This window comes from Dasypus novemcinctus, chromosome 13, assembly GCF_030445035.2.
Source record: "Dasypus novemcinctus isolate mDasNov1 chromosome 13, mDasNov1.1.hap2, whole genome shotgun sequence".
NCBI classification, from domain to species: domain Eukaryota; kingdom Metazoa; phylum Chordata; class Mammalia; order Cingulata; family Dasypodidae; genus Dasypus; species Dasypus novemcinctus.
Genome location: NC_080685.1, coordinates 19,280,488 through 19,302,349, shown reverse-complemented (window position 1 = coordinate 19,302,349; position 21,862 = coordinate 19,280,488). Strand labels below are relative to the sequence as shown.

Below are 21,862 nucleotides of genomic sequence, written 5' to 3'. Positions count from 1 at the left end.
AGGGGGAAACATTCCTTAGCATGGAGTCTAAAGTTATTTATATTTGGTCTCTGCCTAGCTCTTTAGCCTTAATTCCAGATACTCCTTTAACTGCAAACTAATCAGTCATAATGAATCAGTTTCCTGAACATGCCTAACTCACTCATGGATCCCTGTATAATCATCCCACCTCTCTTTCTTTCCAATCCTTAAAACAGCTCAGGCATCACCGGAAGGCTGGATTAGGATGCCCTTCTCTGTGTTCCCATGACATCCTGTACACATGACCAGCATTACACTTAACACAATGTATAGTAAGTAGGTGTTTACTTGTCCTCTTCAGTAGACAGTGAGCTTTTTCAAGTTGGGGACTGTTTCACTGCTACATCACCATCATGCAGCAAAGCACAATGACTGGCAGACAGCTGCCTTCAACAAAAGCTAGTTGATGGAGTATATCTCAAAATGTCACAAATTATAAGATAGGACTATACAAGTCACAAGATACAAAAATTCATTTTCTAGAAATTGAAAAAATAAATATATAAATGGTATTTCCATTAAAACTCAACCTTAATTATCAGAGTTATATAGAATAATATTTTCTTGATTGATGTCTCTGGAATAAGAAACATCTTAGATGTCACATAAACTATCTGTAAATTTTATTTAAATTTTACCAAAGGACAGCCTAATAACAGGTCCCCTTTCAGGCTGATAACCCTTGATATCTGTTCATCATTTATTTAGAGAGTGGCTAAGCATGTGAAAGGAAGGGCAAAGAGGTACCCAGTTCAGTCGTATCCTCAATGTGTATATGCTCTTAACAAAAGTGTCTGAGGCTAACCTGAATTACCCTTCCTAGAAAGCAGCTTAGTGACCCAATATTGCTTTTTTTTCTTTTTAAAGATTTTTGTTTCTCTCCCCTCCCCCCATTGTCTGTTCTCTGTGTCCATCGCTGTGTGTTCTTCTGTGTCTGCCTGTACTCTTGTCAGAGTCACTGGGAATCTGTCTCTCTTTTGGTTATATCATCTTGTTGCATCAGTTCTCTATGTGTGCGGCACCACTCCTGGGCAGGCTGAACTTCCTTTCATGTGGGGCAGCTCTCCTCACAGGGTGCACTCCTTGTGCATGGGGCTCCCCTATGCGGGGGACACCCCTGCATGGCACGGCACTCCTTGCACGCATCAGCACTGCGCGTGGGCCAGCTCACCACATGGGTCAGGAGGCCCTGGGTTTGAACCCTGGACGTCCCATATGGTAGGTGGATGCCCTATCCATTGAGCCAAGTCAGCTTCCCCCAATATTGTTCTTTATCCAAGTCCTTTATGTGTGTATGTGCACGGGGTGGGGGAAAGAGGGATTTACCGCAACGGACTTTCAAAAAGAATTTCTTTCAGTAACACATTATTAGAAAGAGTTATGGTAAATGCCATGTTCTCCATCTAATTCCTTTCCATGATGCTTTTTAGGACCCCTTAAAGACTGACACCCTGGGCGACAGACAGACCATCCTCCAATTGAGTTCTGCAACACAGAGAAGCAGCTCCAGGAAGGAACATGGTATGGACTCTATTTCTTGATGCAGCTGGAGTAGGTGAAAGGAATGCAGGCAGGTCTTTGCAGGTACAGAGTGAATCTGTATGTTCTCATTTTAAAAAGTCAGCAGGAAAAGATCATGGAATTGCTCATGGTCTCCATGGCCTGTTTATTTAGAATAAAACTTCTATTAAAATTGGAAAGATGCACAAAAGGCTCATACCTGATTAAATTAATGTGATTATTAAAACCTCTGCTGAGACTTCTTGCTGGCATTTGATCTAACCACAGCACAGGCTGATCTGGATCAGCAATCCTATAAAACAGAGCTTGTTAAAGATGAAGATATTATAAAAACCTAGAAACATTCAAAAGCATTACAAGGAAAACATGTAGACGTTTTCAAATGTGGGAAAAAGCAACTGTTGAGTCCATTACTTCTAAAAATAAGGCACACAAACCTGAAAATCCCAAACAGATGTTCCAATTGGATCAATTAAGAGGCCAGTAACAGTTTACTAGTAGAGCATTATTTTTCTCAAGAAAATAAACATCAAAGGTCTCCCCTTCCCCCTCCCCACAACTGTAACTGCTTAGCCAGGCACATTTCAAATACGAAGGAACTGGTATACTGAAGTTCATTTCAAATGCACTTTCAAAGAGACCGCTTTTTCCAAAATATTCACAAATGTGCTAGAAACATGGTAACAATCAATTCCTATTTCATGTATATTAGTTAGTCGAGTACCTTTCAAAGAATAAAGATGTGAGCAATTTCTGATTAACTTTAGAGTAGAAAACTTAATTTATAAGGCCTAATATTAGTAAGCAAAATAGGATTCAAAATCTTTTAGCTAGAGAAAATTTACATTATTTTACAATAGTAAGCTTTCTAGTTTATTTTCATTTAAACATTACCTTCTCCATTTTACTGCAATGTCAAACATATCCCTCCATTGCATCAGCCGAGTTTTTCCATTCATTCGAACCTTTGAGTTGGTCCATGTACGTTGCAGAGCTTGCATGACTTCCAGTGCTGCCAAGCCCATGGCTAAAAGACAAGAAATATTAAGGAAACACAGTTTGTAAGTAGAGAGACTGATTTTTGCTTACTTTACATTTTCCTCAATAAAGAGCCTTAGTGATAATTCAAGAGCAACTCTATAAAGAAAGAATCAGAAGTACTGGTAATACAAGAAGACCCGAGATACCATTTCATTATAATGGCTCTATTCAAATTAAAATCTGTCCGAGAAAATTAGAGCTCCCCTCACAGCGGTGTCCAACTCTGCCTTCTACTGAAGCAAGAAATGGAGGTTCAAATTCTTCCTCCCTCCTACAGAAAGGAAAGAGCTCCTGCCGATCAGCTGTCTGATACAGAGTAATGCCTTAAGATCTATATTCTACACTTACACTGTAGCAACAGCAAAAAAGACAAGCAGGAAGCAGTCTTCTTTCAGAATTCAGTATGAAGGATTCTACACATTTCTGTTCTGATCAGACAGAGTTCAAGTAAACTCTATAAATAATTTTTAAAAAGCACAATGTAGTTTGACAAGCCTTGCTGTTATGTCAGAAATATTTCTGTTTTCAGAGAGTTTCCAGAATACCTCTGTGTATTCTCTTGTTTGGCAGGAAACCAGGTGTTTCATATTGCATCAGTGATCCCAAACGATCAGCTACACAAATCAGCTCTTGTACCTCAGGCATATAACTCTCAAAATTATGATGTAATACATCTCTGGAAGAAACATTACATACATGATAAGGATTTTTATGACAGACATTTGGTAATACAATTTCATCTGGAAAGCAATCATTTCCTCCACTGGGAAAGTAAGAAGAAATCTATGACCACATAATCTTTACTTTAGTACTTTGTACTGAATCATACACATAGTAAAAAGGAATCATTCAGGGGAGTATGCGTACAATTAATATCGCATGTTTGTTAGTAACAATGACAACTATTGTGCAATTCAGAAGGCACCTCTTACTTTATTTGCTTTGTAATACAAACCTGCCTAGACTGCCTTTTTCAACAGGCAGCCCAACCCGCCTGGCCACGTTCCACTCTCTGCCAAGTATATTACATGAAGTAGACTTGGAGTGCTATAGGTAAGTATAACTGTTAGGCTGCCAACCTGCTTGAGGTCTTTATAAGGACATTATAAATTGTATCAGGAAGTCCCTAAAACTACCACCCTCTGGTTCAATAATTCATTAAGACTCAGCACACAGCTGTGAGTACAACAATAACCTCTTACAGTGACAGGATGCCAAGTACAATCAGCAAAGAGAAAAAGAGCAAGTGGTGAAGTAGGGGAAATGAGGTTCAAGCTTTCAAGGGCCCCTTTCCCAGTGGAGTCAAACAGGACATGCTTAGTGCTCTCAGCAAAAAGTTGTGACAAGATGTGTGAAATGCTGCCAACCCTGGGAGTTCATTAGAGACTTCATGTCCAGGGCTTTTATTAGGAGCTGATCACGTAGGCTCTCCTTGCCTGGCAGGTACCCCCAAATCCTCAACTCCCAGAAGGAAAAGCAGGTGTTTAGCATAAATCATATTGGTACAGTTTTAGGTAAAGTGAGCCACTTATTTAGGAATGTGGGAATCCTCCCTAAATTCAAATTCCCAGATGTCAGCAAAGGCCCAGTCTTGCAAGGAGGCCTTTCCAAGGATAGCAGTTCTAGCCTACTATGTTAAATCTTTCCTGCACATTGGTATTTCTCTTAAAAAGTAGGGTAGAGAACATACATCTCTCTGAGAAATCTGGTTTCTTTTTAATTATGTAATAATTGACATACACAAAAGCAATATTGAACATTGTATTTTAAGAACCACCTCATTGCATAATTCATTTGTTTATACTGCTGTATATCCCACTGTATGACTACATAATATTTATCCATTTTTCTGTGGCTGGACAACTGGGTTGATTTCTAGTTTATAGATGTGATCAAATTAACAGTCTTGTACAGGTCTCCTAGCACATGTGTGCACAAGTTATAAGGTTTACTATCGAATGTAGTATGAGCAGAACTGGTAAGACTGTAGGATATGCAAATGTTCAATTTTAGAAGATTAGTTTCCCAAAAGTGGTTGTAGCAGTTTATACTCTTACCATTATATAAACGTTCCTATTGATTCTCCTTCTGACCAGTATTAAGACTTAATATTTGCTCATCTAGTACAAAACGTAAAAGGTGTTAAACAGTATCTCATGCAGTCTTAGTTTATGAATTGAAGTGTATTTTCATATGCTTGCCATTTATGTTTGCCCCTTTTATAATTTGTTTATTTGTTTTGCTTATTTTTCTATTCGTTGATTTTCCTTGACTTTTTTATTTGTAGAATCATAGGTTCCGGTAACTAAGTCTTGGTAAGTGATATAGGTTGCAAATATCCTATTTGGCCTTGTCTTTTCACTCTAAATGGTATCTCTTAATGAACAGAAGTTCTTAGGCTCAATATTATCCAACTTATCAATCTATTTGGATAGGGACTATGATTTGGGTGTCTTGATTAAGAAATATGTCTTACCTCAAAATCACAGAAGTCTTTACTTATATTTTCCCCTAAAGAAAAAAAAAACAATCTTTCCAGTTACATTTAAGATTTTAATCCTGACATTGGATCTCTATTTACACCATCACAAGAGTCAATTTTACTTGATCCATTTGAATCTCTAATTTGTCCAACTCTCATTTACTGACAAGACCTATTCATCTATAATCTACCTTTGCCATTTATCCAGGCTAGATAAATGCTTCTAGACTCCCTATTCTGCTCCTTTGGTCTACTTGTCTATCCCTGCACCAATACCATAATGTCTTTATTACTATATTAAGTCTTGCTATCTGGTACAAGAGGAAACTTCCCCCAAAGCCTGGGCCATCCTCTTCTTCAGGAATATCTTGAATAGTCTTGGTCCTTTATTCTTCCACAGAAGTTAAAGAATTCATTTATCAAGCTCCTCAAAAACTGCTGAGATTTTGAATGGCATTTTACTGAATCTATAATTAATTTGCAGCAAACTGATGTACTGATGCTATTGAACTTCCCATCTATGACCACGGTGTTTCTCTACATTTATTTATTTTATTTTGGTAACTTCCAATAAAAATAAAGTTTATCCTCATATAGGGTTTTCATTTTTATAAGATTTATTCCCAAGTACCTTGTTTGCCATTATATAGTACTCTTTATCCCTAATGATGTTTTTTTTTACTTTAAATCCATTAATATTAATATAGCTAATATTAATTCATATTTCCCTAATATCACTTTTCTATTCCATCATTTTGAATCTTTCTGGGTCCTTATGCTTTAGATGTCCCTTGTAAAAAGCATACAACTGGATTTTTTTTTTAATTCCAATCTAACAATGTCAGTCTTTTAACAAATGCATTTAGCCCATTTATATTTATAGTGATTGCTGATATATCTGTATTTATCTCAAGCTGTTCTTATTTTTTCTTTTTATTTGTCCCACTCTTTTATGCTTCCCTCACCCTCAATGCCTTTTCTGGTTGATTTTGGATTTTTTGTTTTTCCCCTGTATTTCATATTTTTTTTTACCTCTCAACTAATATGGAAGCAGTGCACATTCTATTCCTAACCTTTTAGCACTTAACCTAGGCATTTTTAATATTCATATATAAAGTGTGAATATATTTAATATTTAACCCACCTTCCCAAACAAAATTTAACCCAACTTCCTAAACAATAAGACCTTATAATACATTAACTCTTTTTATCCTCCAACTTATTTGCTATTTTTGCCTGATAATTTAGTTCTGTCCTTTTTATAATCCCCAAATTAGTTATTTTATATAAACACTGCATATTTACATTTACCAATTTACCATGCTTATCATTTTTTCCCTCGTCACTCCTTCTTCTTTCCCAAATCTTGCTTCTAAGGTTATTTTCCTTCTTCCTTAAATATATCCTTTAGAAGTTCCCTTAAAAGGGTTCTATGTTGGATATATGGGAGTATTGTATTTTGTATATATGAATTACTGTTATCTAAAACTTTTGTGAAGATAAGCTTAATAATTAGGAAAAAAGAAAAAAAAAAGAAAGGACGTAGACACTGAGGAAAAGACGGAAGAAGTTGCCTTGCCAATTTGCATACAGGGCAACACTTATTGCAGTGATGGAAGGCAAAACATCAAACAAAGTTTTGCATTTTTTAGTTTTTTGATACCCCAATTTATTTTTACCATAATTTTTCTAAATTAATATCTATTCTATATCTAACCTTTAAACTCATCGCTATATTCCATTTTACTATTGATGGAACCTGGCAATATATTGGGCTTCATTTTTGAAGAAGTTTTGGATCACAGAGAGGTTCAACAATGGCAGGGGAGGAATACTGGTGTGGGATGTTATTAACAGGGGACACATGGTTGGCAGGGAGTTCTCCAGGGCATATATCCAGGGTACATAAAAATGTTTGGATATTTTCATAGTGGTTACAATTAAAAACAACAACTGAGGAAGTGATGAATTCCTAGCCAGGGGAGCTATATCACAGTCCCTAAAAGAACAGCAACAATCCCCCAAGTGCAATGGCAAAGACGAAAAAAGAAGGAAGGCCCAACAATGAGCCCTTGATACTAATGACTATGCTTGTAAGCCTGTGCACCTGAAATGAGAACAAGGCCTAGATCTGCAGGGTGCCTAAGAGTTACCTCCTGAGAGCCTCCGTGTTGCTCAAATATGGCCAGTCTCAAAGCCAAACTCAGTATGTAAATGTGTTGCCTTCCCTCCAGCGTGGGACATGACTCCCAGGGATGAGCCTCCCTGGCGCTGAGGGATTACTACCAAGCACCAGCTGATGATGTAACTAGAAAATGACCTTGAATAAAAGGGTCAAGTCGGACCAGCAGAATATCTCAGTCTACATATAATACCAGGAGTTAAAAATGCTTTTTGTCCTGAATAAAAGGGGGAAATGGAAAGGACAAATGAGTTTATACGGCTATAAGTCTCCAAAAAGAGCCATGAGATTATCAGAGGGTTTGCCCTTTTGCACACCTCAGCAAAGTCCCAGAGACAGATAAAGTAGATACAACCCCAGGTATTGGTTCTTCTGAGGGCTACAGAGACCCACAGGTTCTGTGGTCATGGCAGATGGAGTTCAGTGCCATGTCAGTTGGCCCTACTTTGGAGTTTGTGTTTCTGTGTGAGGGAGCTGGACTCAGATGTGATCTTTGTCCACATGCCTCTCCTGTTACTTTTAATGGATCTGTAGTTGGTGCTGGGGTTTAGTGTATACCCAGGTGACCTGAATCTCTGGACTGACCATGTGATAGCCAGGCCCTGAGCCTCAACAGACTTGCAACTCCTATACTCTGGTTTATTGGACTTACCCCACTCAGCTAACATGGAGGTGAAGAAGGTCAACCACCACACCAGGGAGCCAAGAGTGCCTACAACTGAAAGCAGGAGAATTGTATCCAGCATCCATGTGGAATCTAAGTCCCCTCTTGATATAGATGTGGAGTGGACACACCCATTCTAAGGTCCAGAGGATGGAGGAATAGAGTATGGAATAGAGTGGACTTACTGATATTCTATTCATGAACGATTGTGATTAGTAATTGAAGAAAATGTGACATTGGTGTGGAGAAAGTGGCCATGGTGGCTGCTGGGGGAAGGGAGTGGGAGGAAGAGATGTGATGCGAGGGCGTTTTCGGGACATAGAGTTGTCCTGGGTGGTGCTGCAGGGACAGTTACCAGATATTGTATGTCCTCCCACGGCCCACTGGGTGGACTGTGGGAGAGTGTGGGCCATGGTGTGGACCACTGACCATGAGGTGCAGCGGTGCTCAGAGATGTATTCACCAAATGCAATGAATGTCTCATGATGATGGAGGAGGTTGTTATGGGGAGAGGAGTGGGGTGAGGGGGGTGGGGGGTATATGGGGACCTCATATTTTTTTAATGTAACAATAAATAAAGACAAAAAAAAAAGATGAGGTCAGTCTCATAAAAAAGAAGTTCCCTTCGTAAATGCAAGTTGGTGGAAAATTCAGTTTTGTTTTTCTGAATGTCTTTATTTGAATACTTTTCATTCATAAAAGATAGTTTTGCTGGATATAGAATTCTAGGTTGACAGTTCTTTCTTTTAGCACTTTAAAGATATTATCTTCTAGCTGCCATGGTTGGTGCTGAGAGGTTTATAGTAAGTTCAAGTATTGGTCCTAAAGAAATGACCTGTCTTTTCTTCCTACTTTTAAGATTTTCCTCTTTATCTTAGGTCTTCCACAATTACCTACCATGTGTCTAGATATAGATTTTTTTTCATTTTTTCCACTTTTTGAAAAAAATCTGTGTATTTATATTTTATCATCTCTGGAAAAATCTCAGCCAAATCTTCTGAAATTTCAATAACACATTAGACCTTCTCCTTCCATCTTCCACATCTTCTAATCTCTTTCATGTTTTCTAATTCTTTGGCTCTCTGTACTGCATTCTGGGTAATTCCTACTACTCTATCTTCCAGTCCTATCGTTTTCTTTAAGCTACGTTTAACCTACGGTTTAGCCTATACATTAATTTTTTTTTTTTTTTTTTTTTTTGAGGTACCAGGAGTCGGGGATTGAACCTGGGACCTCATATGTGGGAAGCTAGCACTCAATCACTGAGCTACATCGGTTTCCCTGAGTTGGTTTTTCCCATTTGTTTTGCTTTTCCCTACCCCCCAGAGGCACCAGGAACCGGGGATCTCCCATGTGAGAGGCAGGTGCTCAACTGCTCAAGCCACATCTGCTCCCTGAATTCTTTATTTTTTTTTAAGATTTATTTTTTATTTATTTCTCTCTCCTTCCCTGCCCCCCTTCCCCAGTTGTCTGCTCTCTGTTTCCATTCACTGTGTGTTCTTCTGTGTCCACTTGGATTCTTGTCAGTAGCACCCGAAATCTGTGTCTCGTTTTTTGTTGCGTCATCTTGCTGCATCAGCTCTCCGTATGTGCGGTGCTATTCCTGGGCAGGCTGCACTTTTTTTGTGCTGGGCGACTCTCCTTATGTGGTGCACTCCTTGCACGTGGGGCTCCCCTAGGCGGGGGACACCTTTGCGTGGCATGGCACTCCTTGCGCGCAGCAGCACTGCACGTGGGCCAGCTCATCACATGGGTCAGGAGGCCCTGGGTTTGAACCTTGGACCTTCCATGTGGTAGGTGGACGCCCTATCCATTGGGCCAAATCTGTTTCCTTGAATTCTTTATTTTAATGATTATATTTTCTATTTCTAAAACTTTTAATTATTTTTTTAATGCATCTTGTTAATTGCGCTGTTTTTTTTTTTTTAACTTTTGTCTTTAATTTCTTTAAAAATTTGGTTTGGAGTTACTTTAGAATCTGTTTTGAACCATACCAAAATCTTAAATCCTTGAGGGTCTATACCTGTTTTTTCTGGTGATTTTTACATACAGGTTTGGTGATCTTGGTTTCTGAATTCTCATACTAATGATTTTAACCTGTGAGAACACTGGAGGCCCAAATTGGCAATGCTTTCCTACCAAAAAGGATTTACATTTGCTTCTGCTGAGATCTTGAAAGTGCATCCAATATGTGACCACTTAAGCCCCTTCACAGATCAGCAAACCTATCTTGGGCATTCCAACAGAAGAGTTGTGTACATTTATTGTCAGGGCAAATCCCTGCCTTATAAATGTGCTTATCATTCACCATTCTAGTTTGAAAATCCCTCCTCGGTTTTTCTTTTAAGAGGTTGAGGGGGTTGATCTTCAGCTATTTCCCTTAATTTTTAATGTACTGCTAGACTCCCAGGATTTGATTTTTATTCCAGATCTAATAATTTCTTCTAGATAAAATTTGTAGTGGAATAGCCCTTTAGCATATCTGTTTCTCAACATTACAGCAATAGCCCAGCAGTTTCCAACTGCCAAAATGTTAGTTTTAAAGGTTTTAAGAGAATAATGCTTATCAAAGACTACCAAGGAGTTTAATAACATTTGAAATTTTGAAGATTGCTCAAAATTAGCAGGGAAGACCAGGCCAGAAGGAAAGATAATATTCAAAGGTAAGTTTCAAGATACCTCATAAACCAAAAGAAATATCTGCAAACATATCAACTTCCAAAAAAAACATGTACAGAATACAATTTATTGATTGAGAATTATCACAATGATATTTCAATCTTGAAAAATAAAATCATTTCATGCACTTACTTTATGTGGGGTTGCAAACCTGGCTGCTCTTCATAGTCTTCTATAAGAAAAGGGAGATTTTTTGCCCAGTGGTCCTTAAAGCTGCCAGGCAGATCCACATCAATGTTATATTCCGTAAGGGGGGTATCAAGGTGTGCATGAAGATATCGAGAATACTCTGCAGATAGGAAGTATCTCAAATACTGCTAAAGAAACATTTTTTTATGGCTAGCCACTACACAGATACTTTGTAAAAAATTATTTATTAGTTACAGGAATTTTTTAAGGCGATTCCAAATTTTAATAAATCACTATCATATGATAACAAGGAAACCAGCCACTAGTTTGAGCTGCAAGGGTGAAAACACAAACCAGTCAATCTGTTCTACTTTGGCTTAATTTTAATCACCTTCCTGTGAACCACACCAAAGAGCTCACTTTTTACTTCCAGAGCCTGAGAGTCCAAGTTCAGTGTCAGACAGAACCTGATTTTCTGTCAAGTGATAAATGGACAGATTAGGTGTAACCACAGCCCTAACTGACCCTATAGAAGCAGTGAAGAAAAGTCCACTGTTCAGTTTGTAGATTATAAGTAGCTTAGTTCTACTAAACCAGGAAAAAATGGGAATTGTAATTTAGGGTAAAGTGGTGTGCTATCCAATAGGTAGCCACTAGCCACATATCTACTAAATACTTAAAATGTGGTTAGTATAATTGAGAGATTGAATTTAAAATTTTTTTTAATTTTAATTAAACTTTAAAACTGCCACACAATTCAATTAGAAAACTTCACTATGTTTTGAACTTACATATATGAATCTACTTTTTGAACTATAAGTTTTATGAAATCTAAAATCAGATGGAGTACCAATGAAAGTTAGAATCCAAATTGTGATGTACCATAAGTATAAAGTATATTCCAGATTTCAAAGACTTTGTACCAAAAAATAATGTAAAATATCTCATTAATGGTGTTTTTACATTAATTACACATTGGACTAAACTTTGGGATAGTTTGGATTAAATAAAACACATTCCTAAAATTAATTTCACCTGTTTGTTTCTACTTTTTTAATGTGGCTACTAGAAATTTAAAATTACATGCATCACTTGCATTATTTTTCTGTTGGAATTTACTGACACAGAGGGCTAAAGACAGTAAAAGACTAGTAATGGAAGTAAATATGTAGGCTGTATAAGGAAAACAAAAACATCCTTCATGTACGGTAGAGAAAAAGTAAGATTACATTATATATAAAAGGAAAACTCCTTAAAGATTTATCTTCTTTTTTTTTTTTTTTTAAAGATTTATTTATTTATTTAATTTCCCCCCCTCCCCTGGTTGTCTGTTCTTGGTGTCTATTTGCTGCGTCTTGTTTCTTTGTCCGCTTCTGTTGTCATCAGCGGCACGGGAAGTGTGGGTGGCACCATTCCTGGGCAGGCTGCTCTTTCTTTTCACGCTGGGTGGCTTTCCTCACGGGCGCACTCCTTGCGCGTGGGGCTCCCCCACGCGGGGGACACCCTTGCGTGGCACGGCACTCCTTGCGCGCATCAGCACTGCGCATGGCCAGCTCCACACGGGCCAAGGAGGCCCAGGGTTTGAACCGCGGACCTCCCATATGGTAGACGGACGCCCTAACCACTGGGCCAAAGTCCGTTTCCCTGTTATCTTCTTATCCCAATTTAATTTCTCAGAAATTCGAGAATTCTGATATGGAGAATTACAGGCCAAAGATGCCAAGGTCACATTTTAATAGTAAAGACCTTATAAAAGATTACTTTTCTGTCATTCTTATATCTTTGAGTAAGACTACACATGACGAGACATGGAAAGCAGATGATTCAATTCAAAATATTCTCTAACTTCAAAGTAAAAAATTTTCTAACTTTAGAAAGCAAAAATGTAGAAAGTGGTAGAGAAAGCACTGGCCTCTGTCTAGTTCAGGAATCACCACTAACCAAAGGGTGGCTGTGGGCAAGTTACCTAACCCCTCTGAGACTCGGCTGTCTCATATGGAATATAAGAGAGTCAAGCAATAGGATTCCTACAGCTTTGAACATTAAAACTCAATGGTTCTGCAGTTTTGACTTACCTCGGAGATACTTCACTTTAAGATACTCTGGGCTAGCCTTCTGACCAGGGAGAGGATCATTTAACATGACTTTAGTTTGTGCTTTAATTCCTTCATAAAACTGTCCCATTGCAACGTGGCTGAGTCCTTTCATATACTGGCATACTTCATTGTAGGGCTCTAGCTGCAGACACCGCTGAGGCATGAAAGGAGAAAATGAAGTATGAGTATCAGTATAGTTTAAGAAAACTTCTCAACATTATTCTTTTTTTCTGAAATTAAAGTTTTCCCTCCAGGTTAAATCAGAACAAAGATATACTCTCTAAAATGGTCTATAAGACAAAGCAATGATTTGTTGTTATTGCTGTTAAAATATCAACACTACTGTTGGCCCACTCTCTATCCATTGCACTAAACCTGTCAAAAAATAAGGCAAGAACTCGAGTTATGGTGCTTCTCATTTATAGATGCTTACCTTAAAGTTGTTAAGGGCTTCCTGTAAGCTGCCGTGGTGATACAGCATCATTCCCCGAAGCTGGAGAGTCTGTACATGATTCTGGTTGAGCAATAGTGCCTTTTGAAAGCTCTCAGTGGCTGCTTCAAAATTGCCCAGTTCTCTAAGTATTTAATAACAGTTATGAACACAGCGTAAACATACAGAAGATGTTATCCATAAGAATCATGGTCTAGCATATGAAAAAGATACTTTGATTCAGGTGCTCCCTTTTTTACATTACCACCTTATAGCTACATATCCTTTAACATCTCACAATCCACTTATTACTTTTAAATCTTACCAAATTATAGGAACCAAACAGTTCTTGAAATTCTTTGGAGAAAATTAATTTATAGATTCCCAAAGGCAAATTCTTACTCAAATCCCTTCCTCCAATTCATAATGGGCTTTAATCCCTAAAACACAGTGTGTAAACATATTTCTTCCCTTTAAAAGGCAGTATATATGTATTAGTCATACAGAGATTCATTATTATGAACCAAATTTATAGGTTTAAAATTGTATTTTTCTGAAAATGCAGCTTTTCACTTAATTCTGAGAAAAAGAGGTATATTTTTGAATTGTGCTCATTCCAGAATGGAAATGGCTGTTACTAATCAAGTCTTCCTTCATATATTAAAATTTCTGTGAAGCCTTGAAGTGCCTTCAAAATGTCCTACAAGTCAATTTTTCTGTAAATAATGCATTCTTTCTTTTTAAAATTCAGACTAAGATTTATTTTTCTAGTTTAAGGAACACTCAATGCTCTCATAGCAATAATCACTAAACACTATTTCAGGGATCCAGGTTGTGTCCCTAATTCATATTTTACTACATCTTATATGACAATACAGAAAGAGCATTAAGAAAATTTGAGAAGGGCATGTATAAGCTCAGTATTTGCCTTCAGTGTTAAATATCAACCAACATTCCAGGAGGAGGAGTTGAGCAACACCCTCCAAGATCAACACAGACCATAACCTTTCACAAGCTACTGAACTGTGAAAGGCAGCATTTTGGTCTGCGAGGCCCACTCCAAGCATCAATTATCTGTAAGGAATAGTGGATCAGAGAGTTTATGTTAGCTGGGGTCACAGAAAACTATATAAAATTAGTGAGTCTTGTGTGTGTATTACAAAATATATAGCAGAATGGGAAGGCAGGGAAACTTGGATACTGTACTAAAAAGGCTTCTGTGTTTGAGAAACTCAGACCAGGATTAAAAATGACGACTGGTTCAACAGTGTATTTAATATAAATGATGCATATTTTAAAAAATATATTAGTCTACGGTTGTACAGCATTTTACTTTTTATGAGGCGCTCTTAAACCCACTTTCAATTTCTATTCCGAACAGTTCTGTGAGACAGGGAGGATAAATAAATATCACTCCCTAAACCCAAAACAAATCCAAACTCTCCCCAAGTTAATATGAGAGCTTCTCAAACTATCACATCAGTTAAACAGTTAAGCTTCTGAACCAAACTTCTGCCAAATAAGGTACCTGCCAGGGTTTTGAAGAGAATTTCAATTACTGTCTCTTCTGTTTCATGGTTCTGTATTATGGTACCTTCTACAGAGGAGAAACCTGAAGCTCAGGGAAGTTAAGGAAACATGCCTGAAACACGCCTGCTGAATGCGTGAGCCAGGACCAGAACTCAGTCTCTCTCCTCTTGAAACACTGGCTCCTTTTATTCCCTCTCCTTTGCCAGATGAGAGCTTAAGTAGATTAAAATTTTGTTTTGTTTTAACATCAAGTGAGGATAGCTTTACTGGTCTGGGCAAAGCACAGAATCAGGAAGCCAGGTTCTAGCCACAGCTTCTCATTCCTAATAGAGCTACCTTATAATCATAACTTTCTCATTCCTTTATTCTAGGATCATTCAGACAGACCACAGTGATGTGAGGAATACCCTAGGGATGGCTTTAAAAAGCAGCAGCAAATGTGTGCAAGGAATGCTGTGCCACACAGGGGTGTCCCCACGTAGGGGGGCCCCACACGCAAGGAGTGCACCCCATACAGAGAGCCAGCCCACACAAAAAATGCGCAGCCTGCCCAGGAATGGCACCGCACACACAGAGAGCTGACACAGCAAGATGAAGCAACAAAAAGAGACACAGACTCCCGGTGCCGCTGACAAGAATGCAAGTAGACACAGAAGAACACACAGCGAATGGACACAGAGAGGAGACAATGGGGTGGGGGGTGGAAGGGGAGAGAAATAAACTTTAAAAATAAATAAAAATAAAAAATAAAAAGCAGCAGCAGGTTCAATAACCCAATAGCTTATAATGCCATTATTCAAAACAATAACCCTTGAAGGACTAACATTTTCTAGGTCAATATATATGATATGAAGGTTATTTAAGGAGATGATAATATGCATCGTGACATCCTCTGACCCATGATTCTTTCTATATTCCAGAGAAGATCCCAGAAGAAGAAGACAAATGCCTATGCAATTCAGAATGACCATCTCTTATGGTTAAGAAATATAAATTCTTTTTAAATATCATTATCAACTGTGAGGCTATAGTGTCTTCTCACTCTTTACCCTCTCTCCTACCCTAACCATTAATACTTTACTTACCTATAGGCCTGTCCCAGACTTTTATATGCATCAATAAAATCAACTTTCTGCTTCAAAGCCTCTTTGAAGGATTCAATAGCTTCCTGAAAAAAGTATATAGAAAATGATTTAATTTACATAACTGTTAGAACTGGTTTTCACTTAAATTACTAAGGACTTAAATATATATTATACAAGGTCTCTAGCAGGTATTTTTTTAATAGGAAAACTTAAAAAAAAAGTGAGGTGGAAAGAGTCATAAACTATGAGTCAGGAGAATTTGATTTCAATAGTCAACTATGAAAAATAACAAATCCTTAAGTTTTTCCCTTTCAAAATGGGAAAACAGCTTCTCATTGTCTACTTCACTAGGACTTTGAATATTAATGGCATGACCTTCATATTCCTATTTACTTAATTATTAAAGGTCCTATGGAAAGGAAATAAGCCCAGAAGCTCTCTATAATGCTAATAGCTGTGCTTAAAGTAAATGCTGCTATTTTATTAAAACTGAACCAATAAGAGAGACAAAATATACAACTGCTTATAAAACAAGCAAAAAGCTCCTACATTGGCTATCTGAAGGATCATGGGATCTAACAGAAAAAAACAAAACAGTAAAACAAAGGAGAACAAAAACCTTATGGTTGGGACATTTGGGGCATAACTTCTGTTAGCCTAAGCCCAGGTCTGTAATGAAGTAAGAACCGCTGCTCAGGCACTAGTCTTCAGCCTGCCAGCTTAGGAAACCCATGGTGCACTTGCTACTGTGGAACTTTAGATATGAAAAGTCTTAATAAAATGTTATCATTTGGTTTAATAATAAACACTCTAGGGCTTAACCCATTATTGAACATACTTTTCTTTATGATTTCATTATTTGCTCTAATACAAAATTATGAAGACAACTCACACATTCCCTAAGGAAAAGATACATCTTACTAAATTATCTGCTACAGAGTATCAAGATCTCTAAAAGCTTTAATGAAAGAGACTTCACTTTAAAACTTCTGTGGTAGACAGTTTCATACCAGATTAGAAAATTCAAAGGAAAAAACTACTAAAGATGTTCTATGCTTTGCACATGGTAGGCACTCAATAAATATTTAATGACTTGGTAAGCAAAATAGTTTTGCTAAAATGGTACAATACCGATTCTTTAAAAAAAAAAAATCATTCCCTGCATCTTGATTTTCCTTTGGGTGGAGCAGCAGGGCAAGAGAAGCTAGCTAGCTTTCAAACTCTTCAGAGACAAAAATGGGGAAAACCACTTACTTATTACGTAATAATACTGAATATCTATTGTTTGGTAGAAAGATGTGAATGAATACGTTCTAACAGTTAAGAATTTTTAAAAACCATTATTAAAGTTTCCTGCTGTCACTTAATAGCCTTGCGTTTTTAGGATTTATACGATTAAACCCTTAATTCAACAAACATGTATTGAGCGCCTACTATGTGGCAGGGACAGTGTAAGGTAGAGGGGATATAAGATGAGCAAGTCATTATCTCTGTCCTCTAAGAACTCATAGACTACGTAGAAAGCCAAGTATACTATCATAATACAAATCAAGGGCTATAACAGAGATATGAGCAAAAGTCTCTGGGAATAAAGAGAAAGAAACAACTAACTTAGCCTGGGGATATCAGAAAAGACTTTACGCAGAAAGATGCCTGAGGTGGGTCTTAGAGAATGAAAAGGAATTTGCTGGGTGAAGAGGGCATTCGGGGAGAGGAAATGGGGTCATGCAATGGCCCAGGGTACGAGGGCAAGGAAGGCACGGCTGGTGGGGCAGGAGTGCAGGGGGCACGGGAGGGGGAAAAGATGTGTGGCGAGGCTCGTGTGGGAAGCTGGCGGGGGCGCTGTCTGTGAGCACGGAGCACTGGGTGCCTGGAAGCAGGCCAGCCACCTCGGGAATTTAGGCCCCAGAGAGGACAGGCTGAAGAGGGACAGGGTGGAGACCGGGAGCCCAGGCCGGAGGCTGCTGCGGTCAAAAGTGCAAACTGAGGAAATGTCTCTGAGGAGAGGAAGAAGGGACAAGTCCAGGAGCCATTTCTAAAGGCAAACAAAGACAGAAACTTTGGTGCCGCTTAGGGATAAGGGGTGAGGGAGGAAAAAGGAGAAAGCCTTCCGGCTGAAGAGACAAGTTGTCAAGAGCATTGACTCAATCTAGGGGAAGACAGGAGAAAGAGCAGCTGCAGGCTGGGATGGGGGGGTGGGAGGACATGGATTCAGCTTGGGGCACGGTCAGAGTCTGAGTGTGTGTGGACATCTGGATGGAGCTGCCCAGCAGGCATCTGCTGCCCACGCCACTTACAGCATGCTTGGACGCCACAGTTCTTCAAGTCTGATTTCTCTTCAGCTTTTAAGAGCCTTTGGTTTCAGGGTTCCTGTCTAATCAGTGCACAGCTCTCTACCTCATTCTGCCAAAGAGGGGACAAAGATTTTAAAGCCATTGGGAAAAAAGAAACTATGTTTTGAATGAATCAGTCTCTGAGCATATGAACGGGCTGTGAATTCCCTTGCACGGCAAATGCGCCTATCGCTGCTTGACGTCAACATCTTTTACTAGATGTGTGGGAAGCCAGAACTCTGGAGCTTGTCATTATAACTAAGAGAATCATCTCAGATAATTCCCAAAGAAAGGTCATCCTAAATAGCTGAAAAAAAAATATGCACTTACAATATACAACTTTTGAAATATCCCTACAACATGCAGATGGAATTCCATCAAAAAGCTTTTATGTATTGGTTTTTCCTAAGAAAATCCAATATTTTTGATCTATCAAAAAGCTTTTACTTGTTGGCTTTTCCTAAGAAAATTCAACATTTCTGATATAGCTATTGATTTGGATGCTTGTGAAATTTGTAATGTAAAATTCCTAATACGATTCTAATTTATTGTATCAAAAAAGTAAACAAGCAATCATTCACTTAATTTTTAAATTAATGACCCGGAGAGACCACCTTTAGGACATAAAGATAACTCAAAGGCATTGGTCCATTAAATTGTCTCTACAGTTAACGAGAGAAATAGAGATATCTGAACTAAATTCATTAATTCAATTAATCCATTTCACCACTGACTCAGTTTCCAATCTGTGTAACAGGGACACCCTCTGCTCCTTCTCTACTTCATGGGGATGCCGTTGGGATGAATGAGACAATACGTAAACACTCTGACCTCCTCAGACAGCGGATCTATAAAATGCAAAGAAAAAGTTCCCATCTATTATACATGTTGATGCCATGTTTATGAGCATGGTGAAAAGGATAATGGACCAAACAATTTGGTGAGATTGGTTTGAGCATCTAATGCTCAGAAAACGAAAGCACTATTCTAGGTTCTCATCACACACAGACTGAATTTTAGCCTGTGTCCTTTTTGCAGTTAGTGTCTCTGTTACAGCTCTTCTCTTAAAACTCTCATTTCCAAATAATCCAAAGGGCCCTACCCATGTGCTTAAATGTGGCTTTATGGTAATAAAGTTAAGAGTGAAATAATTTCTTCACATTTGTTTGCTTTAAAAGATAGGTTTAAATTCTTAATACTGATGGGTTGGGTTATTTTGTGTTTTAAATCTTTACTCCTCTGGGATATAATCAAGGGATGGACTTTAAATACAGTACGGCAATGTTGATTTTTTTTTTTAATTTATGGAAAAAAAGTTACGACCATGAAAGAAGAACAGAAGGCAGATATGAAATAAATTGGAAAAGCTCATCTGGCAGCCACTCAAAGCACATTTTAAGAAATCTGCTCTCAAAGCCTATGGCTGCCAGTCTGAATCTTGATGTGAAAGAGAAAGTTTTTATTAGGACTACTCTGCATTAATTTGTAAAAGGGTTGTGAGGCGTATGAAATAGAATTCACAAAATTTTGGGGGTTTGGGTTTTAGTGAGATAGGAATTATTTTTTTTAAGATTATAAAACAAATTTTTGCATGTAAAATAATCTATAGTAATTAATACTTGATTCATGTGTACAGTGTACAAAGTAATTTTTACATACATCATTTTATTTAATCCTCACAATAACTTCAAGAGGCAGAGAGCAAAATCATCTCTACTTTTACAAATGTGGAAGGAGAGGCTGAAAGAGTGTAAGTAACTCATCCAGCAGTACAGTTACTAAGGTTCAGAGCTGGAGCTCAAACCAAGACCTTCCAACTCCAAATTCAAGACTCTGTCCTTGAAATTCATTTATTTCACTAATACTTATTGAGCACCTACTATGTGACATGCACTGTCCTTAACATCGAGTCACAACATGCAATAAACCCTAATCCCACCCACCAAATATAAGATGTTTGTCAGATCCTTGAAGTCCTCAGAACTATTTTCAAGAATGAAATGCATGTTCTTTCAGCCAGAGTATCCAATCCTTCCCCGTAATGTGCTACTGAAATTCTTCTTAGAGTTCACATTAAGTGCAACCTTCTTCTCAGAGTCAGGATTGTTTTTCTCCTATGCTTGCAGGCTGAATACATTAAGCTCTTACGCGATTCTGTCTTTAGTTAGTTTCAATGGATCCTGCATTAAAGCACCTACTAAGTGCTGGGCATCATGAGACACTGAGGAAACAGAAATGAAACACCCACAGCTCCTGCTCTCAAGCTCTCAGCCATGTTCCTGTCTCCCCTTTGCTCCTGGCACAACCCTACTTCAAGTAGGTTCTCAACACAACTAGAAAATGTTGAGATAAAGCACCAGAGCAGAAGAAAGGGATATGGTGGAGAGGTCACGTTTACCCCAAACTTTCAGTCAGCTGAGACAACTCCTTTCCTGTTTTGCTCTGCCTGTTCTTCCCAAAGTCAGTTGGGCCTCAAGTAGATTAACATGATTTATCTCAGAAATGTCTCTCAACTTGTTCCTTTTTTATTCCTGCAGCCTTATCACCTCTGACTTAGAGAATACTACAAATTCTCATCAGTGTCTCTGTCTGTAATCTCGTCAGTCACCATATTCTCAGAATCGAATCCTAAATTACAGATCTGGTCTGCACTATGTATTTTCTCCAAACCTTTATTTGACAGCTACCCCCGCCACCATGATCTATAAATTAAAGGCAAAAATCCTTAGCACAGTGCTCTAGACATTTTAGACCTGCCCTCAACCAGCTTTCCAGTCTCGTTTCCCTTAAACTCATACCACCCCACACATGCATCATATCTCAGCTTTCTCCTCTGTAAGGGCCTTTATTCCCCCACCTCCACCTACATAATCCTATTCAGCCTTCAAGGACCAGGACAAAGTCCATTTGTTCTTTGGAAGTTTCTCTAAATCCATAGTTTAAATGAATCTTTTTTCTGTTTCAAAAGCATTTTGCTTATATTACTCTTAGTGTATTTATCATATGATAAATTACATGTGGAGAAAGGCTTTGTAAACTACATACTTTAGGAGTGTTAAGTGTTATCTCTCCCCCTTATGATCCTTTTGTCTTCTCCCTTTATGCAACTTCCTCCAAGTGCCTAGCAAATAGTAGGAGCTCAATAAATATGTTGATTCAAACTACTTTCTAAAATGAACCAATGAGACATTTGAACATGGTTTAAAACATGCCAAACTAAATTCCACTAAATTCTTCCCAACCACCAAAGAAAAGGAGAATCATTTTATTTTACACATATTATCAACACTTTCACCTTCAAAAGTCCTCTGTGAAAGAAAGTTAAACCTTTGTATAGCATAGCTATAGGTTGATTTTTGTTCAGTTCTAAGGACTGCTGAAAGTCTTCATGGGCTGTTGCATAGTCCTACAAAAAGTAGAGTGGAAAAAAAGCAGCATACATTAGATATTTGGACATTTCCTACTTTTGATTGGTAGAAAAAAAATAAAAAAGAATCCCAATTCATTCCGTGCCCTTTTTGACTTTAAAGAAAACATTTCATAACTGTAAATAGTAGTTGAATGTTTACATTGCTTGTTGAAACAGTTGTTTTTCTCAGGAAATTGATGAAAAAACTCACAAAGGTTTAATTTAAGCATTTTGTCTCAGTTACAAAAAGAATATTCAAA

The 21,862-nt window shown here is 38.0% G+C and overlaps 1 protein-coding gene and 1 long non-coding RNA gene across 7 annotated transcripts in view; one reads left to right on the top strand and one right to left on the bottom strand.

Annotated features, from left to right (window-relative positions):
• The window catches only part of LOC111766222 (uncharacterized), a 30,202-nt gene extending 28,611 nt beyond the window's left edge, over window positions 1–1,591 (top strand). Inside the window, exon 3 of the long non-coding RNA XR_002798320.3 lies at window positions 1,452–1,591. This is a non-coding gene — a long non-coding RNA (uncharacterized lncRNA). The remainder of the gene's footprint in view (window positions 1–1,451) is intronic.
• TTC13 (tetratricopeptide repeat domain 13) overlaps window positions 1–21,862 on the bottom strand; it is an 84,112-nt gene that overhangs the window by 17,224 nt on the left and 45,026 nt on the right. For all 6 annotated transcript variants that reach the window (XM_004467089.4, XM_004467090.4, XM_004467091.4 and 3 more), the window contains 8 exons: window positions 21,489–21,599; window positions 15,861–15,943; window positions 13,249–13,390; window positions 12,795–12,969; window positions 10,723–10,879; window positions 3,129–3,259; window positions 2,437–2,569; window positions 1,742–1,834 (listed from right to left, as the gene is read on the bottom strand). In XM_004467089.4, coding sequence (XP_004467146.1) covers window positions 1,742–1,834; window positions 2,437–2,569; window positions 3,129–3,259; window positions 10,723–10,879; window positions 12,795–12,969; window positions 13,249–13,390; window positions 15,861–15,943; window positions 21,489–21,599 — 1,025 coding nt within the window. The remainder of the gene's footprint in view (window positions 1–1,741; window positions 1,835–2,436; window positions 2,570–3,128; window positions 3,260–10,722; window positions 10,880–12,794; window positions 12,970–13,248; window positions 13,391–15,860; window positions 15,944–21,488; window positions 21,600–21,862) is intronic.